At 39.1% G+C, this 18,254-nt stretch overlaps 1 protein-coding gene across 1 annotated transcript; it reads left to right on the forward strand.

The window, feature by feature from the left end:
• Nucleotides 1–2,506: 2,506 nt before the first annotated feature.
• Nucleotides 2,507–17,549, forward strand: CUNH4orf3 (chromosome unknown C4orf3 homolog). Its single transcript, XM_033759856.1, has 5 exons — nt 2,507–2,530; nt 2,779–2,889; nt 13,714–13,776; nt 15,318–15,748; nt 17,096–17,549. Coding segments are annotated over exons 1-5 (630 nt in total). The 3' UTR covers nt 17,097–17,549.
• The last annotated feature ends 705 nt before the right edge of the window (nt 17,550–18,254 follow it).

Here is an 18,254-nt window from a genome sequence, read left to right on the forward strand (position 1 = left end):
TCTATTTTCTTCCACTACCTCTCTTGTTCTTCCTTTCCAATCAATTCTCCATTAAATGAAATAAGTCAGACTCAGAAAATAAGTATCGGGTGTTTTCTTCAGATGCGAAACCTAGGAGGAAGAAAGAAAACATGAAAGGAGGTGGACTCTAAGGAAGGAGAAAGGAACTGGGGGGTAGGGCAAAGAAGCAAGAAAATACAGCAGGGAGGGTGAATACTCTACAAGAATGTTAAAAGCCTTTGGGTAAATGTCACATTGAAACGTCCTCGTTGTTCAGATAATAAGCACTAATATTAATTTTTGAAATCCCTCACCAAACCTGTGTGATAGACTGAGCCTTGGCCTGGTACATGAAAACTCTTAATTCCAGACCAGCCTATGACATTACTAGATGGGGCGTTGAGGCAAACCACCTAATCTCTTTGGAATGTAGTCAGTCATCTTTCAAAAAGGGAACTGGGCTAGATCTTTAAATTTCCTTCCAACTCTAAGATTCTGTGATGTTTGGATAACACTCAGTGAATCTCCTTTTCCTAAGCGGCACTTTGGGAGTGTGTGTCACAGGGGAGAGAGCATTGGAATCACGGGGCGGGGGTGGGGGGGTGGGGAGAAGGAGCTAACATTCATGTTAAATATGAACTTTTTTTGGATGAACCACGTATGCAGGCTAATGAGCTGAATAGTACTGTCTCAAAACTGTCCAATTTTGAACCAAGAGTCACACGTTTTCATTTCACACGACCTCAGCAAATGACTTCATCAGTCATATTCCTAGGCTCTATTAATAATATAAAATATAGGGCCGGGGATTTAGCTCAGTGGTTCTGCCGCCTGCCTCGCAAGCGCAAGCACCCGAGTTCGATCCCCAGTACCAAAAACAAAAAAAGTTAATATAAAATATGTTTCCCTATGAGTAGCTAGAGAGACCAGGACACCTGAAGGGACGCAAATGGGTTGGTGAGACAGTTTTTTGGAGTAGAATGGAGGTGAGAAGAGGTTTTGTGGCGACAAAGGGGATCAAGGAGTAAATGGATATTTTAGACAGTTACACTTGATCTTAGCCTAAAGGCCGAGAAGCGATGGACATTTTAAACACTTTTCTGCTCGGACCTGCTTTCTCTAAACTGTAATATATGAGTGCCACCTGCTGGACAAGGATATGAATTTTTCAAATTTTTCCACGGCAGACTCTGCCTTCAGCATCTATTCAATGTCCTGAAAAGGTTGAGCACATCATATTTCACAATTTGGAATGGCAATTATTAAATGCCACTGTAGCTCTAAACTCCATCCTGAAAACTATTAGGAAAGTTTGTAATACTATTTATTACAAAATAATACAAAACTGATACATTTTTATTTCTTCTGAAGCAATTCCCTAATGCTGCTTTCATTTACTAAGTAAAATTAAAAATATATATATATAGGCATCAAGTATTTAATTCTCAATTTGACTGGGAGATATACCTGGGTCATCAAGAATTTGCCTAAGTGGATCAAAATTCTTAGGATCATTTTGAGTTTGAATTAGAGTAACATCATCATCTCTAAAACTGGACAGTCATCAGGGTTACCATGCACTTTCATTCCATGTGTGCTGGTACACTGAGTGGTGTACATCTGTGATATGTTCTTCAGGCCCACTGACCAACCTCCAAGCTGTCGGTGAGACAAATATGTACTGGAGAATTGACTGGAAATGAAGAGTAAGCAAAGTAGTGACAGGACATAGAAAACATTAGGAGGTGTGGAGCCAATCAATAGTCACGGATAAAGAGTAGCGCTCCCAAGGGCTTCTCTCATCTGCATCTATCCCCATTGAGGATTTCATTGGAATGAAAAGGTCGTGGTGGCCAGAGAGTGGGGTGGCATCGTCTGCCTCCACTGCAGCCGAGTCTGGGAACTTCCAGAAAAGAGCCAAGTCAGTTGGGTCAGTCCTCAAGGAGGAATCTATGTTGGATGGCATCAAAGGGGGTGCAGGCCAGAGGGAAAGAAGGACTTGAGAGGAATCACAGGAACAGCATAGGATGGAGAGGCTGTGGAGTGGAAAGAACACCTGAATATAGATTACCTCTGAGCATGTGCCCTGTTCTGGGCAATTATCTAAATCCCACAAGATGGAAAAATCAAAGGTGATATTTTTCTGGCCATTGAGGGTCATTTTCAAGTTTCACTGTGGCCAGCAAGTATTACAAAAAAAACTTTATGCATTTGGGTTTCAGACCAGGATAGCGACAGCGAGGTTTCAGGTTCTGTAGGTGACAGGATAAAGGAGAGGAAGGGGTAATAGAGGGAGGGAGGTTCCACATGGAGAGGAGTGAGACAGAGATAATGACAGCAGCAACAAGGTCAACAGTGGATGTCTACGGCTGAGACACAGGGCTGTAACAGGATGTGGGTCAGTGGATAAGACAGACATCCCTGCAGCTGGCCAGCCAAGGGAGGACAGTTGCTCTCTGGAAATGTTCTGTGACCATCGCTGGATTTAAGGAACACAGGAAGCAGAATGAGTGACTTTCCGCCTCAAAGGGTAAGAGATTAAAGATAGAAAGGTCCTGATGGCTGAAGGGTTAAAAGAGAGAATTGTTTTGGCCAGTGAAGGGAGGTAGAGGGAGGGGCTATGGGAGAGCTAGTGGGAGCCCAGTGAGAGGATAAAGGGACATGCTGAGTTTTTTATCACTTTTATCCACAGCAACCCACTTTCAGGTCCCCTCATGTCTCTCAGGAGCTACCTCTCTCAATAAATCTTTCCTATTCTTAAACTCTGTTGTCCCTTAGGATTCATTCTTACATTTGGGGAAACACAAACTCGGCATATCTGACATTCAGCAGGTTGGGAGTAATATCCCCTATATCAATTGCAGGCCCCAGCAAGATAATTGGAAGGAGGTAAGAGTTTGCTTTTGTTCTATTCTGTGTTCTGGATTGTGACTCATAAAGTGTGATCCTTGTTTGTTGATTGCTTAAGCTTTGAATTTTATGCCTTGTATTTTTTACATATGATTTTGTGTTAAAACGATGGTAAAATTTTTAGTTGAAAACATAGGAAGATTGTCATGTTTCTTTGATGGGACACTGTACTTTTGCAGGCAAGACTTTATATTCCTGTTTTATACATGCTGCATTTGGACTAGTTGCTAAATTTACTAGTGTTGATTACTTGACCTATTTGACTTATTTTGACTGTTGTTGACTTAGTGGTGCTAGGGAAAAGTAATATTAGAGCATCGCGTAGTGGACTTTGATGATAACCAAATTGTGAATTTATGAAATGCTATAAAATGGATCTTTTTATGAAATTTAGTTTATATTTAGGAAATACACGTGCCTATTAAAAAATCATGGAACTCCAAATGCCGGTTAAAAGGCAACATCCCAGCAACTGTTCTTAAGACTTGGAGGACAGGTTTCATTGAGAAATTTGGCCTGATTCCCCACTCTGCACTCAGAGGGTAATGTCAAGCCTGTTCTGCCTCTGTTTCCTCTCATGTCTGATCTTCTGCTGGTGAGGAGGCAATCTTAGCTTCTGAGATTCCCTACCCTTGCCTTTCGAGGCCGAGGGTAGCAACTCATGGGCAAATTGTCTAAATGAACATGAGAAAAAAATACTTTATTCTTCTGATCTCATTTCTGATCTTTTCCACTTTGTACTTTCATTTTTGGAGGTATGTTTCTGATAAATATTAGAGAAAGAGGAACTCTGAATTGTCTGAACCTTTTCCTCCTATCCAACAACTAAGAACTTTTAAGTTGAGCTCATAAAAATGAGTGCTTGTTAATGCCAAAGACAGGGAAGTCATCTTAGATAAGGAACACATTCCCCATTTTTTGGTCAGATGAGATATCAGAATTTTGTCTGTACAAGAGAACATGTGAAAGTTATACCCCCTCTTAGTTTTCTGGGCACATTCTCCCTGGTAGGGGAGACTGAATCTGAGATCCCATGGAAAGAATTGGCCAACTTCTGGGTGAGAGAAGGAGTTATTTCCTAAAGCACAATATTTAAGGGACCAAAACTCATTTAGTTTAAGGGAGACTATTCAACCTCTTTGCTCTCTCCTTTTCTAGTCCTGATTCTCATCATTTATGTGTGTAGGAGAGGGAAACTTTCACTAATGTGTAAGTTGTGATTGCTGGATGATGAGTGTAGGTTTTAACCTGCGAGTTTCATAAGTATGATGCAGATATAGAGACATAAAAATTTTAGAGTGGATATTGAGTAAAACTTAGCCATGTCTTTCTGCCAAGGAAGGTTGCCTAGATGATCAGATGGATGGCACATTTGTGTCTTAGATACTTCTTTGCCACAGGACCCAGGGCAAGATTTTTTTCTGAGCCATTACTTGCCTCTATCTCTCCAGAGGTGATCTCTTTTCATAGGCTGAGAGTCCTGTAATACTTCCAATTTATCCCCTCCCCCACTCTCTTTCAGAGAATTAGAAAGCAGTTGTTCAGGTGTCATAAAATTATTGGTTTAAGTTTGGTAGCAATGCCTCCTCTAAACAAGATGGTTATAGCTAGTCAGTTGTAGCTTGTGCTTTTGGAAACACATGCTAGAATTAAGAGTGTGAAAGGGTCTGGGGATTTGGCTCAGAGGTTCCACCATCTGCCTTGCAAGAGTGTGAGTCTCCAGAAAAAGTAGGGGAGTACAGCAGTAAGAGGGGCTAGTCTGACCTGATCTATCTTCTGATCACTCTCCAGATAGCAGCCACCTGTCCTGGAGCAGGTCACCTCAGGGTACATCTTGAGAGGATATAGAAACCAAGTGGAGATTAGAAGGGGCACCTATTTTCTCCTTGTTGTTTTGCAGATGGGAAACTCAATGTCAAATCCTCTTACCCCTTTAGAATGTATTCTTTAACACTAAAAATTGTTCGTCCCTCATCTATTGAGAAAGCACTCTTTAATATTGTCTGCTTCCCATATAAGGCCTATCTACCCTCCAGAGACAAGATAGAATACAGAGAAAAGTATTGATTATGATACTATTTTACAAGTAAAATTATACTGTAAGAGAGGGAAAATGGTCAGAATTACCTTATGTTAAGACTTAAAAGGCAAACCTTACTTGTGTTCAAAGTGTAAATGTAAGCCACAGAAAAACCAGACACCTGTGGCCCTTAAGGAACAATTGGATGCACCTACTATTACTGAGCTTGACATTTCCCTCCTGCCCTTCAGATCCTAAGGATGAGGTTTCAAAGGCAAACTTAATTAAAGCCTCTCTTACTATTAATAAACCCGGGTTCCTCTAACTTGCCCTGTAGACTGTAAATATTGGCTTCTAAGCCAATATTAATTGAAGCCTCTACAGGGCTATACCCAACCCTAACTGATTTTGTTCAAGCTTCTCAGAGACAGTATTTCTTACAGGAGGTGGATGGAGAATTTGGCTGTCCACATGTCCATGTGTGCTTTTCTCTCAGTGACTTCAAATAGATCAAACAAGAACCGGGAGTTTTCAGATGGCCCTGACAAGTACATCAAAGTCTTTAGGAAACTAGATTGGAAAGATGTAATGTTACTCTTACATCAAACATTGACTTTTGGTGAGACACAAGCAGTATTACAAGCTGCTAATACATTTGGAGGTAAATATATTGTTAATTTTAAAAGGCCTGAAAACAGACAGGAAGGGAACAGCCAGTTCCTACTGGAGCCCAAGCATTCCCTACACAAGATCCCTATTGGACTACCAACCAGACTGGAGTTTAGAATAGGAAACATCTTCAGACATGTATTCCTAAAGCTAAGGACAAGAACTAAGACTTTTAATATTTTAAACAGTCAACTATTAATCAAGAGAAAGGTAATAACCCCTCTGCCTTGTTAGACTGTTTTCAAGAGGCACTGATAAAATGTACATACCTGATTTGGTAAAAGGGCTAATTATTCTTAAAGACAAGTTTGTTACCCAGTCAGAGTCAGCATCAAACGTTAGACAAAAGCTACAAAAGATGCATTTTGTTCCAAAATAGCTCACTTGATACTTTAGTAAGAATTGCTTCCTCAATATTTTATAATCCAGAGCAGGATAAAGCCAAGAGAGGAAGAAAAAACAACAACAACAACAACAAAAAAAAAAACAGAGACCAAGAGAAAGGGTCTACCTTAGTAATTGCCTTTAAAAAAAAAATAGACTCTAAATCTGATTCTCCAAGAAAAGCTTAATGACTAAACTCACCTGCTACCAACTGTGGAAAGGCAGGCCACCTTAGGAGGGACTGTGATAAAAACTGTCATGACAAGAGGCTCCCTGAGCCATGCCTTGATTGCAAAGGTGACTTCTGGAAGTCAGACTGACTCCTGAGACAAGGGTCCGAGGGATTAGACTAATCTTAGAGCTGGTCTAGCAGGACTGAAGAGCCCCGGGGCACTCTCTGCCTTCTCCCACTGGCCAGACTGTCATCTCAACAGAAGAGCCCTTCGTAACTGTGACCATAGAGGGGGGAAAAAAACAGCCTAGTCCTGGACACTAGCCCAGGTCTTTTAGTCTTTCTTTTCAACCCTGGCCTTCCTTCCAGCTGTCAGATTTCAGTAAAAGAAATCACTAGAGATAACTCCCTATTTCTTAAAACCCTTAAACTGTAACTAGGACAGCTTTCTCTTCTTCCATTCCTTTGATTATGCCTAAAAGTCCAGTTCCCCTCTTGGAATGAGATCTTATTTTGTTTGAATACTATAATACACATATATCCAGGTCAAGTATGCTGCCTCCCCCTTCTGTCCCCTTTGTGGGGACAGAAATAAATCCTAAAATATAGAAAACTAAAGGTAAAATAGAAAGAGCAATAAGAGCTGCCCTGATACAAATACATCTTAAAGATTCCACTATTTTTCCTCACCAGAAATAATATCCTCTAAGTACTAAAGTTAAAAAAAGGACTATTCCCTATAATGGATAATTTAAAGACACAGGTTTACTTAAGCCCTGTAACAGCCCTGCATCACTCCAATCTTGAGAGTTCAAAAACTCAATAGAAGAGCTGGGTGTGGTGGCGCACACCTATAATCCCAACACTCAGGAGGCTGAGGCAGGAGGATCATGGTGAGTTTGAGACCAGCCTGGGCTACATAGTGAGTTCTAGGGCAGTCTCAACTATGTTGTGAGACCCTGTCTCAAAAAAAAAAGAGAAAACAAAAACCCAATAGAGAATAAAGGTTGGGATAGGACCTTCAATGGGTAGGTGAGACAGTAGTGCCAATCCACCCAATGGTACCTAACCCATAGACTCTTCTTTCACAGATCCCAGAAGATGCTGGTTGGTTTTTAGTGTTAGATTTAAAAGATGCCTTATTTTACATTCTTTTTGCCTTTGAAAACCCTCACAACCAAGTCTCTCAATTGACTTGAGCTGTGGATCATCAAGGTTTCAGAGACAGTCCTCATTTTTTGGGCAAGTGCTTTCCCTTAATTTCTCATATTTTAAAATTTTCCAAGTCATAGTCATGCAATATAAAGATGATATACTGTTATGTGCCCCCTCAAAAGAGCTCTTTAGCCAGGGCACTTTTGCTCTGCTAAATTTTCTAGTAGACACAGGATATAAGGTCTCTAAGTCTAAGGTAAAACTTTGTAGCCTTAAAGTAAAATATTTGGGCCTTACCACAACTAAAAGAACCCAAAGACAAGGAAAAGAAAATTGAGCTAATACTTTCCTTCCTGAAGCCCAAGATCCTAAAACATCTTACAGGATTCCTAAGAGTTACAGGCTTTTGCTGCCTTTGGGCACAACCTTTCAGCTTATAAAGAAAGCCCAAAATGCAAATACTCATATTTTAACCTGGAAATCTGATTCCCAAACTGCATTCCAGAAGCTTAAACAAGCTCTTCTTGATGCCCCAGGTCTGAATCTAATGACAGGACACCATTTCAATCTATATGTTAATTAAAGATGAACCTTGGCTTTGAGAGTTCTTACACAGGGTGGATTGAGAACCTGCTCAATATCCTGCAAGGTATGTGAGTCATGAATTGGACATTATAGGCAGCTAGAAAGATGTACACTGGGATTTGTGTGGTTGCAAGGCAATAACATCAAAAATATCAATAAAATCTACAAATTCACCCCATTTACAGCACTGAGGGTCTAGGAGTACGTTCCACTAACATGATCATTTGGTTTCTATCTTTTTCTCTTCCCTAGGATTAGAAGATGCTTTACAATACATTGAGGCCTCAGCTAGCTATACCCAATGGGCCTTAAATGACATCTTGACTTGTCTCTTTCTCCTAAATAAAAAAGTAAAATTGATAAGACAAGCTTTCCTCCAAAATTAGTTGGCATTAAACATCTTAACAGCAGCACAAGGAGGTACTTGTGCAAATATAAAAGCTAAATGCTGCATATACATTTCTGATTCTTCTGCTAATATCTCAATGGCTGTTCAAGATATTAAAAGACAAATTAATGCCATATCAGATTCTAGAATCCCCTAGGCTTTCTCCTTACTTTCTTTGTGGGAGGCTATTACTGGCTCTTCCTGGTAGAAATATTTGTTGGTTATTTAGTAATAGTGCTGTTCATATTATTTGGCTCACAACTGTTTCTTTGGCTTGTGTCCTCCATATTTAAAGCTATATGACTACCCAAGATAAGAATACTGAACACCTAATTGTAAGACTTAAGTCTCACTTTTACTCCTGGAGCGTGAATAGCCAAGAGGCTTCCACGATGCTGGGCTCAGAAGCTCAGCGAGGCTCCAGGAGCTAGTCACACAGCGAGAGTCACCCAGGAAGGAACACACCAGGCAAGTTGGCAAATAGACCTTTATTAGTCTGGCCAGACGGCACTCCCCAAGCCAAGTAGCTCAGAGAGACGGCCAGCTCAGAAACAGAGGCCATTTTACATAGGGCTGAAGGGGGGTTTACACTTAAAACTTACAGGAAGAGGACAAAGGCAAAGAGTCAGTTGATCTGAGCTAGTGGTCATCACGTACTAATGATCAGCAGAATGATTATTCATTGTTCCATTTACAACCTAGATCATCATAAAGTTCAGAACATTCAGACTACAGGCATGCAAGGAGTGGCGAGACCTGCGTTGGGTCTCTGTGTTCGTTATAGTTTCCACCTAGTTTCCTAGCTACTCCAAAACAGCCACCTAACAATTCACAATTAATCATTAGTTATCCTATAAGGGATGGGGGGAGCGACAGTCTCTAGGTCGTTTGCTGGTCAACGTGGAGTCGCTCTGGTTCAGTCAGGCTCCTACATAATGAGGGCTCTCTAGAGAGTATCTCTGACTGGTGATCACAAATATGACACTTTTGAGCCCAAAATTGCCAGAATGGTCATTGCCCCTTGCTACCTCATGACAGTTAGGGGTACCTCTTCAGAAGGGGGAAATATTATAATAGCTAAGTTAGATAAAAATATTATAGGCAGCCAGACAGGACTAGATCCTTCCAAGCATCAGTAAAAGATGAGAACACATTACAACTGTGGCTAGAGAACTTCTTTGAGGTCAGGCCTCAAGATAGAGACAAACTGACCTACATGCCTTTCCAAGGGATAAACAATAAAGATTATACAATAATTGGTATCACCTGGTCCAATAAAGTCTACATAAACATCAATCACTCAGGTGGGTGACCAAGACTTCCTGATCCATCCCTTCCTAAAAAGGTCCATGTTTTTTCCATGTGCACTTTCTACATGACCTATTTCCTCATTAGATCAATATTATCTAAGAAGCTACTTATAATCTTATTGGTTGATCATAATTTTGACCTACATTGTACCCACTTCGCGATTTCTCTACATAAAACTTCCTCTGTGCAGTGGGGTCTGCAGCAACTAAATTTTGGGTTCCCTCCTCTCTCTCTCTCAGAAGCTATTTCTCTCAATAAATTTTTCTCACTTTTAACTTCCATTCCTTAAAACTCATTCTTCAATTGTGAAAAACCCAAACTCAGTATATCTGACATCTAACAGGTTAAGAGCATATATATCACTTGGTTGTGACATACAATGCTTTTAGTATGCAGTAGGTTTGATTTGCTCTTACATTTTGAGAATTTTTGTCTCTATAATCATAAGCAATATTGGACTAATTTCCTTTATTGTGAGAAAAGCACATAACATAAAATGTATCATATAAACTCCTTTCAGATATACAGCTTAAATTTCCAAATATTTAATTTTTCAGTTTTGTGTGATTGCCTTCTATTTTTAAAAATTAATTTTATTCATACATTTTAAGAATACAATATAATGACATTCATCATTGGAGATTTGTACCTTTACGTAATATATCCCTGATTCTTATTTTCCCCCATTCCCATCCCCTCCCTTCAACCCCTCCACCCCTCCCTATTTACAAAGACTTTATTTCCATTTTTTTTCTCTCATTAAGTTTATTGGTACATTTTAGGTATACAGTACAGTTACATTCATTACTGGGATCTTGTACCTTTACATGACAGGTCTTGGTTCTCATTTTTTAAACCTGCCCCTGCCCTCCCTTCACCCCCTCCTCCCTTCCCTATTTACAAATACTTTATTTCCATTTTTTCATTTTCTCATGTGTTTTTTTCTTTGCCTTATTACCTTTCCCCTACCCTTCCCACCTCCCTTACATCTTTAGCCCTTTTCTTCCTATTTTCTCACGTTAATTCCATTCCCTTGTTTCCTTTCCCCTACACCTCCCACTTCCCCTTTTCACCTTTTCTATTGTACATTATTATACATTTTGATTCTTATTTATACTGTTTCTCACACCAGAGAAACTATTCAGTAAACATGTCCTATTTTAGTTCACTTAAAAGTATTGCCTCAATGTGCATCCATTTAACTATAGATCCATGTAATTTCTCATTCTTTATGGCTGAGTAGTACTGCATTTTATTTAAAAAAAACACATTTTCTTCATCCAGTCTTCAGTTGATGGGTAATTGGGCTGTTTCCATGTTTTAGCTATTACAAACTGTGCTGCTACGAACATGGGTGCACATATATCACTGTGGTATAATTCTTTTAATTATTTTGGGAAGATACACAGCAGGGGAATAGCTCCATCAAATAAAACCTCTAGTCCTAGTTCTTTGTGGTATCTTCATATTGATTTCCACAGTGGTTGCCAGTCTACATTTCCATCAACAATGGAGAAGGGTGTCTTTTTCCTCCGACACCACCTGTGGGGCTATTTGACTGTGATGCAAGAAGATACTTTGTATGGTTTCAACAACTAAATTTAACCTATCTCTGGCCTAATATTATTTATCTTGGAGAACATTCCATGTACTCTCGAGAACATGTATTTTATCTTGAGAACAGCTTTTAGGTGGAAAGTTTTATATATGTCCATTAGGTCCAGCTGGTTTACAGTGTCATTCAGATCATCCATTTTCTTACTGATCTTGTGTCTAAATATTCTCTATTAAAGGAGAAATGTTGAAGTTTAAAAATTTTTTTTTCTCATTCCCCTGCACTCTTTTCAACCCCTCCACTCTTTCTTATTTACAAAAACTTTCTGTTTTTTCCTTTTCTTATATTTATTCCTTTCCCTTCCAAGATATATCATATAAAGATACAAATTCCCAATGATGAATGTAATCATACTGTATACATGCCTAGGATGTAACAATAAACAATGAATTAAATTTTTTTTTGTTGAAGTGCCTATTTCACTCATTTCTGTTACTTCATATATTTTGCTTCAGCATTTGTTTGGCTATTGGAAAACTGACTGTTTTTCTGAGTTCTGACAAAAGTATTTCAGATGGTTCTTTGCTTATTTTCCAGTTTGTGTGGAAAGCTGGGAACATGGGATTTACTATTTCACAATTTTGAAAGTGGGTTGCCCAAGATGACTTTTTAACACAGTTCTTCACAGGACAGAAACAAAACAAACACAAGACAGGGCATATTAGAGATATTAACACAAAAACTGAGCTCCATGACACAGTAGACACATGACGCCATGTTCTCTACATCTATCTCTTCTATTCATGTTTGCCCTTGAGTAATCACTGAGGACATGAAGAGCCCCAAGAAATGTGGCTTGGAAAGCACTACTATAAATCATTAAACTCTTTCGGTATTTATATTCCTAAAATCTGTGATCTATCAGAAAGATTAGATTATCTCTGGCTTATTTTCTAACTGCTGTTCTTATAAACCTTTCTTATAATTTCTATCTAAGGTGGTTTCATTGAGAACATTTCGTAAATATGGATATGCATGAAGAATAAACTTGTCTGTGATTCCATCTCCCAGAGAAAATTGCTGATACTTTCACATTTGAAAAATAAGTCTAATTCTGGCCAATATTTTCTTTATATCAATTTTCACACTGGTATACATTTATTTACTTTAGGTCACATCCATGTTTATGTTTGGAAGCCTATTAGATAACCTTTCACTCTCCGTCCTCAGTGACTATATCGCCAACATTCAACAGAACAAAAAACAAGTTGATTTGCATGATAAATATTCAAGGTTGTGAGTTTCAACATCCTTCTCACCCATGCCTACCAGGTAAGCTTTGTTCAATTTAAACTTTAAAAAGCAACAGGATGGCTTCTTATGGTTGAAGTCTGTATGTGTATTAGTAGGTAGGGGGAGAGGATGGGTAATTTTATCATAGCCTGTTCTGCTCAGTCTTCCAAATAACCAAGTTATTCTGCAGTTACAAGACTCAGTGACAGAGCTTGAAAATTCCATTGCTCTTTCAGATACAGGGAAATCTATAAAGGGGGAATGAATTAGCACATATCCATTATTAGTAGTTGGAAAAATCTCAAAAAACTACCCACACCAAGAGTAGTAGATCCAGTCTTAGATTTTGATGCCATCATTATAATACTATGTTTTAAAAGAGATAATTTGGTATTTTTTGACCAGGATTGGTAGCAAAATAATATAATTTAGTAAATATATTTCTTTCATTTTTAAGACAATATTTGAGGGATTGTAGAGGCTGCAAAAATGGTAAAGAACATAGTCTCCACACTGGGTGTGGTGGCACACACCTATAATCAGAACTTGGGAGGTTGAGGCAGGAGGATTACCGTGAGTTAAGGCCAGCCTACATAGTGAATTCAAGGCCAATTTAAACTATACAGTGAGACCCTTTCTCCAAACAAACAAACAAACAACAGTTCCCTCAAATGCTTAATACTGTAATAGAGAAAACAACACAGGTAATTGACAAGATTGTGCTAGGTAATGTGTCAAGAAAATTCCAGTCTTTTTTGAATTGAAGGTATAGAAAATTTGAAAGACAACCAGTTTAATATATGGGTAGCTGTCAGCCATAAAGAATGAAAAATTAGAGACACTTATAGGAAAATGGATGCATAACGAGGCCATACTCTTAAGAGAAGTAGGACACACGTGTAAGTACTGAATAGTTTCTTTGGTGTGAAAAACTAAAAGTGTAACTAAAGTTCAAATTGTATAACTGATACTGTGAAATAGGAAGAAAAAGGCTAAAGGAGTAGGGGAAGTGGGAAGGGTAGGAGAAAGGGAAGAAGGGAAAAGAAAAAATATGAGAAAGGGAAAAAATGGAAACAAAGACTTTGTAAATATGGCAGGGTGTAGGGGGTGAAAGGAAGGCAGGGGTATGGGGGAAAAATAAGAACCAAGATACATCCTGTAAAGGTACAAGATCCCAGTGATGAATGTAACTGTACTGTATACCTAAAAAGTACCAATAAACTCAATGAAAAAATATACATAGCTGTTATGAAATGGACACAGGGTAACAGGTGCTAAAAAAGGAAAAAAACTGTGGCAACACACTATTTCTCTTCCTTGATCTTGAGAAACTAGTCCTTTCCCAAATAAAAAGGCATGGCATATGAAGTGCCTGGAGATGGATTAAATGTGAAGTTTTTACAAATGGTATTTTAGAAATACTGATAACAGAGAAACCAGTATGAATTGTAGTGAAGGGAACTATGAAGATGGCCCTTGAGCTGGGTGCCAAAGGATGGGTAAGATTTAGGAGGGCAGATTACTACAATAATCAGAATAACATTTACTAGGCACAGAGGCCAAGAAAAAGATAGCAGAAGCAGGAAGAAAGCAAACTACGTTGAGTAAACTGTTTTCTGGGCAGCAGGTTGGCTGAATGGATGGAGCTGGATCAATAATGATTACAGGGATGGGAGTTCCTAAAAGCCAAAATGAAGATAAGAGAGAAGCTGCCATTCAATTATGATAGTAGAGACATTCCTCATTTAATGAGTTCTGCTTCTGCTTCTGTGACTATCATTAAATAAGGAACTATATGTAGCATGTACATTATAATACATATTCAAAACAAAGATATGCTCAAACTTGACGATTTTGCTTTTATTTGCATAACTCTTGCCTGCAGTACTGTAACGTATAACAACACTACACTACTGTACAATCAGCAAAAATAACAGTACTGTATAAACTAAGTGTATTGTACAAAAAAAGGCATTGAGTCTCTATAAACAAGATGTACTGAATTATAAAAAAGATGGGTCTGACTGGTATGTCATAAATCCAGTCATTAATCAGGTGGGTCGTTAAACAGGGAATATCTGTATAAGTTTCAATGAAAACTATCACGGGATGCAAAGTAATTATAGAACATAAAATGGATAAAAAGATGAATAACTGTAGAAATCAACCGAGTTATGGTTAGGATAAGTACCTACTTTGAAAAGATAAAGATGAGAAAAAGATGATTTAAAACAAACATTTGTTTTTTGGATGAAAATTACAAATTTCTCTACAATGGAAAAGGTTACCCTGTAAAATTAGCTTAATGTGTAGGATGGTCTTAATGCTTTACTTGTTTTTGTGATTCTGGAGATAAAAGCTATGACCGCTCTGACACTGAGTTACACCCCAACCCATTTATTTTTTATTTTTCATTTTGAGTTAGGATCTTGGTATGTTGCCCAGGTTGGCCTCTATATTTACCATCCTACTGCCTCTGCCTCCTGGGATTACGTGCCATTCCATTCACCCCAGCCCCCATTACCCAAGCAAGTTCCCCCCAAACATCCTGTAGTTTAAGGATGATATTAGGGACCGCGAACTCAAATATTTTCAGGGACAAGAGAGCAAAGCTAGTAGATGGTAAAGACAGTGCTAAACCAGAAAAAGGTATTCTAATTAAGATTTTAAAAAAAGAAATAGAATGTCAAACTCATCTCGCATTTTCCTCAGTACCACTTAGTGATGGAGGCCTGGGAAGCGGGCGTGGCGATGAACTCCGCCTTGTCCGAGTTTCTTCTGCAGCTTTCCTTCCCAGAAACAGCTTTCCTATTAGCCAGTCCCACTCACAGACGAGGACCAGGCAAGAGACCACCCCCAATCCTGAAACCCGCAGAACAGGCTCCTCACTCCCAGGGCGGAAGTGGGCGGGCCTGCATTTCCTCTTCTGGGCCGAGGCCTTGGGCTGGCTGAGGGTGACGCCTGCGCACTGGGCGGGGCGCGCCGAGCCCAGGGTGTTCTGGCTGAGGAGCAGCGTAGCTTGCGCAGCACTAGGTCATCTGCTTCAAGCTGCTTCAGTTGCAACATCGCCGGACCGAGCCGCTCGCAGGTGCTCGGGACGCAGCGCGGTGGCGAAAGCGAGATGGAGGCGGAGGGTGCCCAGGGTCCCCGAGAGCGGCGCGGCGAGGCCTTGGCTCAGAGGCCAGAGCAGAACCATGTGCAGCAGTCCGGGTCCAACGGGCTTCCCAGACACTCCTACTGGCTGGACCTCTGGCTTTTCATCCTTTTCGACCTGGTGTTGTTTTTCTTCGTGTACCTTATTCCGTGGTAAGTAACTGAATGCCGGGCTGCAGGGGTAAGCGGCTCGGAAACCCTGGAGTCGGGCTCTTCCGGAGGCCGAGGGAGCCACAGCCCCAGAGTGTACGTGCAGACCGGGCGATCAGGTGATTGGGGAGTGGGAAGAACTACGTGCGGCCAGGTAGTCCTTGTTTGGTTTCTCCTTGGCAGTCTCCTGAGGGGCGTGGAAACATTAGCTTCATCATTTCCCCCCGTATTTTGCAATGAAACCAGTGGGGTGTGAGTTTCTGCCTCTCCAGGAAGAAGCTAGAGACCTTAACTCCTGGCGGCTTTATTTTCTCATCTACTCTTGAGATCCATAGTGACCAGACAGGATGTAGTTGAAGTTGAGAGATAGTTTATTTAGTGTGTTGCAGTTGTAAGTGTTCAATTAACGATATTATTCTGTAACTAGCCATGAGCAGGGTATCAAACTTAAATCCATATCTGAAATTAAATCTCATAGGCAAATAAATGTGCTTGCCTTTCAGCGTTTCCGTTTCAGTAAACTTCAACCTTGTTTACTCTCTTGGAAACCCGGGACTCTTCCATGTACCCTTTTTCTTAAACACACACACCCCAGAACCCCACCTGTTGAGTTATGAAATTTTATAGGGTGCCTTTGTAAAATCCACATCTCCATTTTTATCGCCACTCACTCTGAAAAGGGAAAAGAGCTCAGAGAACGGGGAGGAAGAAGCAGAATAGGAAGAGAGGCACAGGATTGAGATGATAATAAGGGGCAAGTTCAAGAGAAACCAAGAAACAATCCAGAAGATGGAAAGACCTTTGGAAAGAAAGCAGTGCGGCCTGTTTCGATATTAATTAGCTCTCTGGGACTTGGAGGTAATATCCACTTAATAGAAGTTTATTTCTCTCAAACATCGTTATTCTGGGGTTTTATTTGCACTTCTTGATTAATAAGTCCTGTCTTTTCCCCACAAAACTATCTTAGATTTTGTCCGACCTTTGAGTATCTTACACTTCATTATTTCTGATTTCTTATATGGTGTGGCAAATCAGAAGACAAAGAGTTGAATGGGAGATCTGTGAAACGGATGGGTAGTTCTATAAAAACCTCTTTCAAGGCCTAGTTTCAACTTCCCCCCAACCCAGTTTTGATAGAGACAGATACCTGCGTACAGTGATTCTTAATTTCCTGCAAGTTAGAAAATGAAAGACTTGAAAACAACGGTCTAGTCCTTTTTTTTTGCTCTTATTATATAAGTCATTTACGAATAGGAAAGTCAACCAGGAGTTTCAGAGGTTGGCATAAAGTGTAAAAATAGGAAGATAAAGGGAAAGGAAATTTTGCTGACAAATACTTGTTTCTTACAGACTGGTTTGCTGATATCCCAGGAAGTTGGCTTCTGGAGTGAATTCTGATGACACTGATGGATTTTTAAATAAAGAAGAGATAATTGTGTTGCAGAATTTCAAGATTCTAAGGGACTGCCATCACATTTAACACATTAACTCATTGGAAAACAAAATGAGTAATGATCACCCTTGTACATAGCTAAATTCTTAAAACTCCATTGGTTTATGTATAAAACCTTTTCAAACATCTAATGGCTTTACGGAGACTGGATACAAAAGTATTTGTACTTAAATGTTTAGAATATTAAGAAATATATTAATGTTTTTAATATTTTAAGGGTTGGTCAGTTTTTAATTTGATACAAATGATATGGTGTATAACGAGATGAGATAATTGTACATTGAAAAGTAACTTATTCTGAAGGGATTTTTGAGAGAAGGCATGAAGTGTTTTTAGATTGCATAGACTAAATAAAAGCCACGTAGAAAATATAATAAGCCCACAATGTTTTGGCTCTAAAAGTTTACTTTTTATATTAAGACTTTTAGGAAAAGATATGCCATGGTTCACAGCTTGATACACAGACCTCGAGAAAACAGATATAAGAATGAATGCTACCCCATAATTCCTTTTGAACTCTTGAGCTCCCTAAATAAAATAAGACTGTTTCCAAACCTATTTTTATTACTACTGTATGCTATTTATTACTAAGTATGCTTATAGCCAGAAAATATTTTTATAATGCTTGTGACTTTGTCAAATATTTGAGCAACATCAGTTGTGATACTTACTCATTCGACAGATTCTATTGCCCAAGCATTATTTTAGACACAGCAGGGAACAAAACCTCTTCAATGGAGCCTATTTTCTCACTTGATATTTTAAAAACTCTTACGTTATTTAATAAGAATTTACATTTCACCCCTAAAATGAATGTAATCATTATGTGCCAAAAACATGTACTAATTTTTAAAGAGTATTAAGAAAAAATTTACATTCCAAGGGTGATCAGCTGGCATTTTAATGGAAAAGCCACATTCAGAGCAGCCACTATATAATCACTTGAGAAGTTAGTCCTTTTAGTTCTATATAATGAGTATTAGAAATTGACTCTTCACTGAAGTCAGTGCTATATATAGATATATATCTATATATATAGATATATATCTATATATA

Source organism: Fukomys damarensis, unplaced genomic scaffold, assembly GCF_012274545.1.
Source record: "Fukomys damarensis isolate Sample0158 unplaced genomic scaffold, DMR_v1.0_HiC HiC_scaffold_38, whole genome shotgun sequence".
Lineage (NCBI taxonomy): Eukaryota > Metazoa > Chordata > Mammalia > Rodentia > Bathyergidae > Fukomys > Fukomys damarensis.

Bases quoted from the DNA above. Each gene is read 5' to 3' on its own strand.
- CUNH4orf3 (XM_033759856.1), top strand. From the start codon at position 2,507: ATGAGTGACTTTCCGCCTCAAAGG. The intron at 2,531-2,778 runs GTAAGAGATTAA...GTTGTCCCTTAG, and splicing joins GTGACTTTCCGCCTCAAAGG to GATTCATTCTTACATTTGGG. The intron at 13,777-15,317 runs GTCCTTTCCCAA...TGAAACCCGCAG, and splicing joins TCCTTGATCTTGAGAAACTA to AACAGGCTCCTCACTCCCAG.